Source organism: Lipotes vexillifer, unplaced genomic scaffold (assembly GCF_000442215.2).
Source record: "Lipotes vexillifer unplaced genomic scaffold, Lipotes_vexillifer_v1.1 scaffold71, whole genome shotgun sequence".
Lineage (NCBI taxonomy): Eukaryota > Metazoa > Chordata > Mammalia > Artiodactyla > Lipotidae > Lipotes > Lipotes vexillifer.
This window is the reverse complement of record NW_006793703.1, coordinates 847158-860160: the sequence shown is the minus strand read 5'-3', so window position 1 is coordinate 860160 and position 13003 is coordinate 847158. Positions and strand designations below refer to the sequence as shown.

The window sequence follows — 13003 nt, the reverse complement described above, 5'->3', positions numbered from 1 at the left end:
AGCAGGAATCTGAGGCCACATTTCTAAATGAGATTGAGTATAATGGGAACTCCACTCACCGGACAGCACCTGACTTTATTTCTTTTCAGTTGTATGTACATAAATAAACTGTATATACATGAATAAAACACATGTGCTGCTTTTACAGCTCATTGCGTTCTCTCTCGGGTTCCTAGGGACCCCCGCTCCAGGTGTGTGAATGTTCTGGTGATATTTTTAATTACAGACATAAGTCTGTGGCCCAGGTATGTGAAAGCAAGTCCTCACATCAGGCACATTTCCCTTTGAAAGAAACTTCCGGCTCAATTCCAGGGGCTTCTGCATCTCTTGATAACTAACTCTCTCCCATTACACCCCGGCCCAGTTGGAATAGGCCAAGCTGTTTTCAGATGTGAAGCTGTGGTGGGTTTCCCTCTACACCTCCTCAAAATTCCAGGCAGGTCTTGAGCCTCAGCCAAATTAGGACAACCACCTCCAGCTGTGTACATCTCATTACACCTTCCATCTCAGGAAGAATCTTGGCTGTATTTCACACCTGGTCAATCGCTTATTAATTATGTACTTCTTAGAACAACTGTGCCTAATTAGGACAGAGTCGAGACCTTTGCTGAGCCCAGTCATTCTTTGTTTTCTTGTTCTCGGTAACTCATTTCGCTCCCTCCAAATTATGCCCAGTTTGTTTTCCATCCCTGCCACATTAAGACAATTGCTCTCAGGTGTGTGTATTATAGCACACGGTCTGCTTTTCAAAGCTCCTTGTTTTCACATCCTGCTAGAAGGACGGCCACTTCGCTGGTTTTCTCATTGCGTTTGTCTCCAATGGAGTGAGTCTAGCTTGAGCTTGTGGGACCCTGGTTACCCTCTGTTGTTTACTGTGAATTTTCTGTGCCCTGGTCCTGGGGAAGCAGCCACAGCTACGTCTCAGAGCAAGAATCCTGAACGAAATGGCATTGGTACATTCATGGAAGCTGTGAAGCGGGAATCCATTTGTTCCATCAACTTCCACGCTCTTTGCTGGTTAAGGAGGGAAGAGTGAATAGTGAGATACAGCCCAGGGCTTCCAGAAAGGCAAAGCTCAGAGAGAGCAGAAGAGGGTTGGGCTGAAGATTTCAGTCCTCAGTCCTACCAGATGTCTTCCTAAATGAAAGGGGAGCCTTGGGATATATGGACTCTGACGAGGGCAAGATCAGAGTGGAAGTACCAGCGCCATGTCCCAAAGGACTGTCTCTTTTGCTTTGCCATTGCATGAATCCGTATCAGGATTTGTTATTGCTGTAACCGGCAATCATATCCTTTTGACAATGAATGCCTTAGCGCTAAGACATTCATGGATATGACTTGACAGTAAGAATGATCAGGCTTTGGTTGCCAGTTCAACTTGGCTGTATTTGAGGTTTTCTTCTCAAGCTATTTGAAACATAAATTAATGACTGTCAGGCCGAGAAAACATTCAGGCAAGAACGATGTCCTGGAGAGAGGCTGGGGCTTCTGTGAGTGAGGTCACTCTGCCCAGGGCTGTAATTCCAGGTGGGGAGTCCCCGCCGGATCCTGCATGACTGGCTGTCTCAAGGGTCTGGGCTGTGGGAGCTTAGGCCTGGTCCTACCACTGAAGTTGAGCTGATTTGCCTACTCAGAAATGAACTTGTCTCTCAGAGCCTGGAAGCAGGGGTCCTCTTCGGCCAAGGGCTGCATGAGGAACGTATATCCTTGTTCCTCATCTAATCAGCAGAGATGTAATCACGTGCGAGAGGGAAAAAGTTCTACTTGGGCAATACGACTAAAAACACCTCATTGTGAAGTAGGAATAAAAACACTGTACAAGGATGAAAGTCCCTGAGAGAAACTGTAACCATAGCACAGGTGTAAATGAGGGCTCATGGGGTGAACGGCACAGTATTATCCAGAGTATTGCTTGCAAATTAAGAGGTGTACTGATAAGTGATAATAAGATAATCGAAAGTAACAAAGCACTGCAGAAGAAGAAACCACTGTCAGCAGGCAGTTCTGGGAACACGATTTACCAAAATCTATCAAGAGCTGGATCCTATCCTTTGAATGAGTACCTCTCTTCTTCAAGGAATTTATTCTAAAGGAGGCTGAGTTGGGAGAGACTCCTTTAATATTTTCCAATCCCGTGAAAGAAAGTAGTACTGGCGACATGGTTGTGGGACAGCATGCTAAGTACCAGAGAGTAGATGACAGTGACAGTGAGAGAAGGAAGCTCTCTCTGGGGCTGTTCTTGCTTGTGGAGCTGGTTCTCTGATGACTGGGCTGGATCTCACCTCAGGGTCCTCCTTCCTCGTGCTCTTGTCTGTTGTCCACCTCCAGACCCTCCCTCATGAGCCCTCTCCATGGTGCTGACAGTGGTACAGACAGTATCCCACGCGTGTCCGTCCCATGTGTCGCTTTGTAGAAGAGAGAGATAACGGTTTGCTTTGGCTTTAGTGCCCTTTCTGGGGAGGCCTACTTTATTGGCCTTTTTAGCTGCAAAAGCACATTTACGGAGTGGTCTCCATGGCTGGAAGTGAACTCCTGTGGCTACATATCATTGTCAGTTGATGCTGGACCCCGCCCTCGGCAGACCCTGGCTCTCTTTAGTGATGTCCGGTCATGGCTGTGAACAGCACAAAAGCAGTCTCACAAAACATCCCCAAAGTAGAACCATAACAAGTAGAAATCTCCACTGTGTCCCAGAAGGGGGTAGGTCTTGAGGTAGCTGTGCCATCTCCATTTGCATCCAGGTGACCATTCACCGAGTGTGTCACTGGCTGTCCTTGACCTGTTGAAGAATAATGACTGATGCACCATCTTGCATAGAAATTCGGGACAAAGAACCCTAGATAGCTTTTTCTGTGCAGAATTGACAGTTTTCAATCTTATCATCATTGTAAGCAAAGCAGGGATTTCACTCTTCTAACTGCTCCCCCGAAGCAGCTCATGTGGCCATCTGTCTGCCAGTTCTCAGTGTGTTTGGCATTCTACTCTGTCCATACCCATGTCCCTTCCCACATCCAATCAAATGATCCTAAGCGCTCCCTCATCCCACCCTGGCTCTTCTGGCCTCCCTATCACCACTCCAAGGTTCTTTGTCTAGAGTGGACAGGAAGGGGAAGAAAAGGCACAGGAGCTCTGTGGGCAGGCCACGGCCACTAAGGGGGGGCTTGCAAACCACCGTGATCAGCTCTGATCTCCCCTCGTCTCCCTCTTCCCACCCCCACTTCTCGGGGAGACTATTTCCAGTGATGTTGTTTAGGGGCAGTACATTTTTCCATGGTCATCTCCCATATAGATTCAACTTCTCCCCATTTGGGCATCTGAAGCTACACAGATTTACAACATTCCTTCCAGAATCTCCTGGAAGACCATCTTCCAGCTGCCTGTTGAGTTCCCTTCACAGCCGCCTCACTGGCCCGATTTCTAACCCAGCCCCGAGTGCTCATCTCTTACGATTTTGGTTAGAGTCCGGTTCCCATCCCGTCTTAGAGGTAGGTAATAAGGGTGTCCTCGTTACTGAGGATCTGCCCCCCTGCCCAGCAGCATTTGGTACATGTCAGGCTCTCAGGGAATGTTTGCTGAATAAATACAAGAAAAACAATACTCAACATTTAAGCTTCTCAAACCATTTTTTAATTTTCTGCTTTTCCCAACAAGACCTAAGTTGTACAAACAGGTGTAAAATTCTGAACCATCAGGGCATAAGGCATGACCTCATGTGGTCCAAGTCCTTTCCACTCTCCTTTCCACGTGTTTTCAAGTTGTGTCCCGGTCAGGACATTGCTTTCTTCTGTGATATAGGAGCCACAGGCAGGAAGAGAGCTTGGAGATGTGGGGACAGTGGGGAAGGTGAGTGTGCCAGGAGCAGCGAGCTCCCACACCAGCCGAGAGCACTTCAGAAACAGCCTCAGCTGGTGGGTGCACAGAGGAGGGATGTCACGGCTGTTCCGGCTTCCTTTCACTCAGCTGGCAGGCCTGGGCTACTTTCTAAGATGAGAAAGACCTAGGGGCTCCCAAGGAGAGTAAGCATTGAAGAATCATTCACACCCAGACAATGTTTCAAGTGAGATAAAAAAATTCTCTAACCATCATTTTCTCTTGGAGAACAGAGGAGAAAAATCAAGAAGAGGGTTGAATCGCTTTTCCTTCTTTCATTTTCGTCATTAATTTGATGGTGCTTGGTTTTGATACAGCAGGGAAAAAAAAATAAAAAGGCATCAAACCAACCTATCACCCGGGTCCAGGCTACTGCATACAAAACTCTCCCAAGGATTGAGATAAAAGGATTTTTTCTCCCAAGCTCTGAAGAGGTCCTGTTTCGGTCAGGGAAATTTGTTGAAAACTGCAGCCAGCTGAGAAGCCATTGGCAATAGAGACAGAAAGCAATGCACATACACTTATCGAACTGTAAACTGACAAGGTCAAGACAGTAAAAATCCTACTGTTTATGTAATAGAACCCTATTAAGTGATTTTAGGGAGGGACTAGAACTTAGGAACAATCTACTTACCAAAGATTGCTGGGCATTAGTCATTCATGCATTCATTTTTTGCAGAGTTCAATTCGACACAACCTTCCACCCCATCCCACCCTAGGCCCTTTGGAATTGACCGCATCAAAGTAAATGTTCAGTCCAAACATTCTGTACTGCGAAGTCCCTTTACAGTTTATATGAAAAACCAAAACTAAAGAGAAAAGAACCCTTACAACTTCTCTCCACTCAAGCATCAGTGTAGAGGAAACTAAGTCAGCTCAGAATATACAAAATAACATACCAAAGAAAGGAGTATGACCAAGGAAACAAAATGACCAGTCCCCCGCCCCCTCCCGTGGTGCACCCCATTACACCGTAGTTATTTTCTTATCCTTGGTGGCTTGCTTGATGGCTGCCTGCTCGCAGATGATCTCCTTGAGCCGCTGCAGCCGCATGTTCTGGGTGGTCTGGTCTCCCACCCCCGTCTGGCTGCGGTGCAGCAACGTCAGGGCATGGATGTACTCCAGCTCTGTGTACTTCACGCCCTGGTCCACTACCAGGTTCAGGAGTTCATCGGCCGTGTTGTACAGCATCTCGTAGTACTGCCTGAGAAAGCAAGACACAACACTGCTCACTGGCTCCGTGGTCAGCAATCTATGTGGTTTCAGTGGTAATGAATGTGCTATTTATAAACTACTTAGTTTATTCAATAAAGATTTATTGATCACTAGACATTGTTCTAAGCCCTATGAATGTAATGGAGAACAAGACAGACATGATCTCCATCCTCTTGGAGCTCACTTCATGAGAAGTCTAAATGAAGACCCAGGGAGACCTCTCATCAAGGTCTCAGTTCACTCAAGACTTTCTCCTAATTTTGCATTTGCCTCAGGAGCTCAACAGAAAGAGAAGCTGGGGTATAGAAGCAAGAGAGAGAAATAACCATCTGGCAGGCATTGCTAGTAGTTTCTGTCCCATTCAATCCCTCATTCATTGACTCATTCATTGGAGGCTCTGTGAAATATATGGTTTTCTCCATAAAGTGGGATAATAATAGTATCTCTGAAGTTACAGTACCTCTTAGGTTACTGGGAGAATTAGTTAATCCATATAAAGTACTTAGAATGGTGCCTGACACAATTCTACCTTCTCCATAAACATTAACTATTATTACTGGAAATATATTTATAATAATGTATTAATAGTAATGTAATAATAGTAATAGTAGCATATAATGATGAGCAAGACACAGCCCCTTTCCTCAGATAGTTCAGAGACAAGTAGGAAAAGGTAATGAAAAGCACAGAAAACTGCTGGCAAAGTTAATTTCCATGTACTGTGTCATGTAACCCTCACTACACCTAGGGAGCTATTACTCCCTTTTCTCAGATAAGAAAACTGAAGCCCAGGGAAGTTATAGGACTTGCCCAATGTCACAAAGACATCTGCGGCTGTGACAGGATGAACCCAGGCTTCTGACTCTTAAGTCCAACACTTTTCTTCACGGACAAAGACAAGAATGTTCCAAGTGCCCGGAGTGAGGTATCAATGGTATGAATTTCCAGCAGAGGAAGGAGGAATCACACCATGTTGAAGGGAGGTGAAGGATCAAGGAAGACTTCAAATGGGGTAGGATACTGTCAGGCAGGGCTTCCAGGAAGGAAGTTCTAGATTAAAGGAAAAGAAAAGAGATGAGCAAAGACAGGGAAGAGTAATCTGGTTAGCCTGGGGAGTGCAGCTGAATAGCGGAGAGTCAGGGAAAAAGGCAGTGAAGGACAGAGGGAGAGAGTCTAACATCAGGATAGTTAAATCAATAAAGCACTTTAGGTCTAGATAAGTCAATAAAGCACCCCCCATCTGGGGCTCCAAGTTCTGCTGAGAACAGAGGCACCATTCCAAGTTGTGCTTCCGGAAGGTTAATGTGACAGCAGTATGTAGGATGGTCTGGGAGGGGACCAGGTATAATTCTAGCAAAAAGGAAGGGACTTGAGAGCCATTTGGCTCAAAGCCATCGGCCCAGGTGATGGACAGAAGAGTAGTGCCTTCTAATGCAAGGGAAGCAGGCATTAGAGTGGACGTGCAGTGCAGAGAAAACATGAAGCTGGGAGCCAAGGACGGAGACGGCTGCCACTTGTCTATCTTAACACCATCATGATGCCACTACAGTCCTCACCGAGTCTACTGGGCTCTGAGGCTATGACTTGCCCCGCTACTACAAATGCCCCAGGAGGTAGAGTTCAGGGCAGGCTCTGAGCCAGTGATGCTGTCATAGCCAAAGGACAGAGGAGCCTCCCCAGGGACGGTTTACTTCCTCCTCTCCACCTCACAGAAAAGGTAGCTCTTCCAGGATTGAGGGGACAGAACAAGGCAGTTTGCCCAAGGCAACTTGGGGGGGCGGGTGAAAGGACCTTTCAGGATCATTCGCTCGAAAATCTTGTACTATTGGACTTGGAGCCTTGGGATCTTGGATTTCTTCATCAGGAACATCCTGAAAAAAAGACTATCCTATGGGAGAACTAAGCCATCTTTATGGTGAGGAATACATTCTGGGAGCTTGGTAATTTCAAGAATACTTTATAAACTGCTGACACAAATGGGAAAGTGGCAAGAGCGCTGGCATCTTTTCACGTGGCTAGTTCATTTTCCTGCTTTGCTAAGCCGCCTTTTCCAGTTAACCCTCTTTTTTTTTTTTTTTTGCGGTACGCGGGCCTCTCACCGCTGTGGCCTCTCCCGTTGCGGAGCACAGGCTCCGGACATGCAGGCTCAGCGGCCATGGCTCACGGGCCCAGCCGCTCCGCGGCACGTGGGATCCTCCCGGGCCGGGGCACGAACCTGCATCCACTGCATCGGTAGGCGGACTCTCAACCACTGCGCCACCAGAGAAGCCCTAACACTCTTTTTAAATGGGGGAAATAATACTCTTTTATGACTACTTCCTAAATGGTGGCAGGAATAGCAGGTGCTCGTCTTAAATTGGAGAGGTTTTTGAGTTACTTCTGGCAGCAAACAGCTCAACATCCTTGTGTAAAGGGTCTTCTTGGGGCTAGTCTTCTGTAGTGGTTTCAAACGAGTGTTCACTCTAACCTCATGGGACCACATATTTAGGAATCACAGGTCAATGGTAACTTTGAACATAGACAGAGGTACTTCTGAAAGAATAAGTGAATGAACTCTAACTTCCGGAGGTCTTGAAGCCCAACATTAGCTACAGTCAAGAATTGTTTTGAAGCTTCATGTTAGCATAAAACTCATGTGAGCTATTCCTCCTCCACAATACCCCTGCTGGAGTTTAAAAAATACTATTTTTAGGAAAAACTTGCTGCTGTAGGAGAGTGCATCACATTTATCCCATGGCTTCACATGTCCCCTGGCACACCTTGGCTTCCTCCCCCATACCAGCCCCAGTTTTCAGAAACGAGGCCCTACATTCCCTAGTTCTTCTTACCTTAGATGCACAGTTGAGGGACAGAGCTGTCCGTTTAGGAAACTACCTAAGTAAATGTTCAAACCACTGTTCAAGAAAAATACGTGTTTGAATCTTGAATTGCCACATGGAATGAGAGAGAATTGGGGGCTCATGGTTCTTTCAAAGCTAGAAGGGACTTGATAGCTGCAGTTCCAGAATGGGGATTCTCGAACTATAGAGTTACTGGGAACTTATGAAAAACACAGATTCCTGAGGCCCCATCCCCAGATACTGTGATTCGCAAAGGTTTGGAACCAGCCAGGACTCTGAGCCAGACTTTGTATGATGGGGGAATAGTTACAGACCCATTCCCATCTGCTTGAGCCAAGGATCTAAAGGTATTAGGGAAGAAGACAGAAGTAGTAAGTGGGGTTGTGATGCTTTCTGCCTGAGATTAAACCAAAGGAATTGGGTTTCTTTGTATTATGATGTTGATATTTTCATCATTCATTTTAAGAAGTAACACTGAACCCATTAGACCAAACGAAATTGGATTTCTTTTGAAAAATCTGATGAATTGTTTCCAGGGATACTGGCTGGTTTTCTACAGAGACCGCTGTTCCATGCTGGGAGCAGACAACAAAACAAAGATGCCTGGATTTCTAGTCCTGGAGCCTCCAGCGTGATAAGTGATAAAGGGCATGCCACTTAAGTCCTTAATGTTTCAATATCCTCTGTGCAATGAAGACCTTTATAAATCCCAGAATGACACTCTGAAGTGGACTGAGAGACTAAAAGAGTCCTCAAGAGCCTCAGATGAACAGTGCCCCAGAATTGCAAAGCTGAGTTATTAAACAAAATTGACAGGTAACTGATGGTGTATTTTCTATAGTTAGGGGAAAAAATCCCCATAACCACGATGATATATTAGATCATAAAGAAACATAGATATTTAAGACAGAATGCAATCCATTCATCTTTCAGAATAGTACCTAGGAGCAAAGACTATACTAAATCAGCATAGCAACAGTTGTACTTGGAGGTGGAGAAAGGGTGCTACATGATGCTCTAAGGAGAAAATATTTAGGAAAATGCCTCAAACTAAACAATTAGAATGAGCTTCCATGGTAAACACTGACACACTGAAATGAACATGTAACCCAACTGGAATAAATAATTTATCAGGTCCCAGGGAAATGAAAGCTTGATCTTCATCATCAAAAATTAAAATAGCAGCCATGGCTTCCAGGGCACCACATTTTATACGAGATAGCGCTTGACTTAGCTGCCTGGGGACCAGTGAACACATAGTTGATTTAAACCTTTTTTGGCTCATGACTTGTAGAGCAAGTTTCTTCATAGCCTGTGATATTCAGGGTCCAGTTGCTAGATGTGGACCAAATATCCCATTCCAGACACCAGAGATCCATGTCCCCCTTAGGGATGGAAAATTCTGTGAGGAGGTGGTTCTTCCCTGTGGTTTCTCTCTCCCTTTGCTGTGGGCCTTTGGGCAGAGTTCCCAAAGTGGAGAGGGAGGGGAGTGCAGAGATAGAAAAGTGATGCCACATAGACTGGTCTCACAGTCTATAACATGACAACGTTTAAATTTTGTTAGGGTCCAAACAGATAATTTTCTCATATCTTCCTCATGTTTCCTTTATCCATAGACTGTTCTTCCGTGTGTCTTTTTCTTCTTATTTTACTTCAATGGTATTGCACTGCAACTTTTTCTCCCCAGTGATTCTATCTGAAAACATTCATACCAGTAAGGATACAAAGGGCATTTTGATAAGTTGGGCAGATCTTCTTTTTAAAGCGTAAAAGTAAAAGTTCATTTTGTTTTTCTGTGATTGGAAAATTAATACATGTGTCATATAAGATATACAGACTATACAGAAAGATTAAGCGGAAAAAAAATTACTGATATCATTCCATCATAAAGACATACCACATTTTGGCATTTCCTTCTAGATTTTTTCCCCCACATGTAGTATCCTACCCATTTCTTTCTTATAGTTGAAATATTTAGGCTGACACACTATTGGACACTTTGGTTGTTTCCAATTTAAAAAACTTGCTTTCCTGAGGACAGATTTCCAAAGCAGAATTAGTCAAAAGATAAGTATATTTTTCTAGGACTTCCGCAATGCCACCAAATTGCTTTCTAAAAAAGTCGTATCAATTTATCTTCGTACCAAAAGCATATGATGGCACCTAGCCCCTCATATTCTTTTTTTTTAATTAATTAATTTTTGGCTATATCGGGTCTTCGTTGCTGCGTGCGGGCTTTCTCTAGTTGCGGCGAGCGGGGGCTACTCTTTGTTGTGGTGCGTGGGCTTCTCATTGCAGTGGCTTCTCTTGTTGGGAGCACGGGCTCTAGGCGTATGGGCTTCAGTAGTTGTGGCACGCAGGCTCAGTAGTTGTGGCACACGGGCTTAGCTGTTCCACGGCATATGGGATCTTCCCAGACCAGGGATTGAACCCATGTCCCCTGCATTGGCAGGCAGATTCTTAACCACTGCACAACCAGGGAAGGCCCCTCTCACATTCTTTTAATTTATATGAGGTTGAACAATTTTTTATCTACGTATCAGTTTTTAACGTACATGGGTATGCACACATGTATAAGCAAAATGTCGATATCTTTGTATCTTTTGCGTATTAGTGTTTTTCTTCTATTTCAGAGCGCTTCATAAATTTTTACAGGTACGAAGCAGGGAGCGCTCTAGTCTCTCATCCCTGGTTCTCCCTCCCACTTTGCCATACTCAAAGTTATCACTGTATCTCTAAAAGCTACTGGAAACAGATTCAGTTCTCTTCTTTGTCAAGGGAGGGAAGAAAGCCCTAAAAAGACCAGTTATTCCCAAGCCAGGCACACCTCATTCCTATACCTGTAGGAGGCGCATAAAGTCTGCGTGTGGGGATGAGAGGAAGGCCCTGACTGGGGGACTGTCCACAGCTCCACCATCTGCCCCCCTCTACTGGATGGTGTTCAGATTCCTAGATCCCCAAATGGAAACTACATTTTCCACAGATACACAGCTATGTCACAGGCTGGGTTTCAGGATTCGTCTTGATCGTAGTAATAGTTAACAGTAATGTTGAACTTTTAGATGCATTAACATATTCAACCCTTTGAAGTAGCTTCTGAGATCACCCACATTTTACAGAGAAGCAAACTGAGCTTTAGGGAGTGTGAGTGATTTGTTTAAGGCTTCAAAATGAAGGACTCTGCACCCTATACTTGCTCTAAAGTCACTGTAATACAGAAATATTCGAACCCGTAAAAAGCGAAGTACTAATTACAAAGGACACTTGTCTAGCTAATTCATTTTTAGTCAGGATTTAGGAAATATGAATTAAATAAAATTCACATTCAACTCTGCCTTCCACTGTAATGGAACAAACTAGTATTGTGGCAATTCAAAATTCATTTATACAATTCACAGTAATATTTGAATAACACTGGATTTGATCTGAGAATTCACCGCTCTAAACCAAATAATGAAGTCATGCTGTATATTCAGCATTCAAGAGTTACAGGAGGGCTTCCCTGGTGGCGCAGTGGTTGCGAGTCCGCCTGCCGATGCAGGGGACACGGGTTTGTGCCCCGGTCTGGGAAGATCCCACATGCCGCGGAGCGGCTGGGCCCGTGGGCCATGGCCGCTGAGCCTGCGCGTCCGGAGCCTGTGCTCCGCAACTGGAGAGGCCGCAACAGTGAGAGGCCCGCGTATCGCAAAAAAAAAAAAAAAAAAAAAAGAGTCATAAGAAAGACTTTTGGCTTTTTCATTCTGTCACCTCTCTCTACTCCTCCCTTTTTGCCCCTCCAATCTGGTAATGGACAAGGTGGCCTTTCTTTCCAAAGGCTGGCTGCCTTTCTGATTCATTACTTCCTCGAGGAAGGGGGATAATTAAGTCATTTCATTGTGAAGACTTTCTCATCTAGTCCTTCCCGAGATAACGATAGTATTAATGTCAATAAGAGAATTAGGCTCTGAAGCTGACTTAAAATGTAAGTTTCAAAGGAAGAAAAATTTACATGAATATAACTTAGCATCGACTGTAGCCCCCCAAATTCTTTTTAGCCAATAGTTGCAACATTATGAGCAATTTAATAAAAACCCAGGAGTTGATGGGTCACTAAATTGTCAGGTAAAACATTCAACTCCTGTTTTCTCTACTCACTCAATGGTATACATGGTAATAAGCAGGGAGATGGAAAGAGAAAAGAAAGGAACTGAATAATCCATAAACTAGATAATCATCCCACGAATAACTGAGAGATAGTTACAGCAGAAAGACTTAGAGAAGTAAATACTCAAGAGATCAACTAAGCTCAGATTCTGGTTAAGTCTTTCACTCCTCCCTAACTAGCTGTGTGACCTTGGACAATTGCTGTCAGCTTTTCGAATCTCTGCCTCCCCCCACGTGAAAAACAAAGCAGTTACAGCCGATGCTATTTTAGCACTGGCATTAAAACCTTTACAGCATCCTCTGCTTAGTCCTTTAAAATCACGGGCTTCTAGCAGAATTAGTTGATGCTGATTTTTCCCTAAGCTATGGGAAGCAAGATGCAGTAGTGATTGATTCGAAAACATTCTGAACAAGTGTAAACTTAGCTCAGATGTACTTTCCAGACCAGTAATAAATGGATGGTAATTCTGTGTGTCAGAAGAATAAATTAGTTTATTAAAAAATATAACATAATTGCTCTCATTTGTCTTCCCCTTAAAAGAGCTTCGAGTTTATTACGGACATGATTGAAAATTCTAATTTGAAAGAGTTGAAGTTATTTCCATTTCAGGAACGAGAAAATTAAGGTAGAGAAAAGAAGTTGTGCAGTTTTTTTGTTCTCACCAGGACAATCTGAAGCGAGGTAAGGAACGCAAAGGTAAAGAGGGGTGAAGAGAGGTAAAGAATGGTCTTTAGAAAAAAACAGTGCATAAATTCCCTCAGCTGGTGGCAGCAGAAACCCATCAAGAGGTAAAGAGAGCCCGGGAGTCCGCTGCTGTAAGGCTTGCTGAGGCTTCTTTGATGGGTCGTCTACCTACATTTTCTCTGTATAATGAGGCACACACACCACTGCCTCCATCAATGGCACCCATGCTTAAACGGCTGTGCTTCAGCAG

At 44.4% G+C, this 13003-nt stretch overlaps 1 protein-coding gene across 2 annotated transcripts in view; it reads right to left on the bottom strand.

The window, feature by feature from the left end:
* Positions 1-4519: 4519 nt before the first annotated feature.
* The window catches only part of EXOC4 (exocyst complex component 4), an 839136-nt gene continuing 830652 nt past the window's right edge, over positions 4520-13003 (bottom strand). For both annotated transcript variants that reach the window (XM_007466566.1, XM_007466567.1), the window contains one exon: positions 4520-5074. In XM_007466566.1, coding sequence (XP_007466628.1) covers positions 4837-5074 — 238 coding nt within the window. In that variant the 3' untranslated portion in view covers positions 4520-4836. The remainder of the gene's footprint in view (positions 5075-13003) is intronic.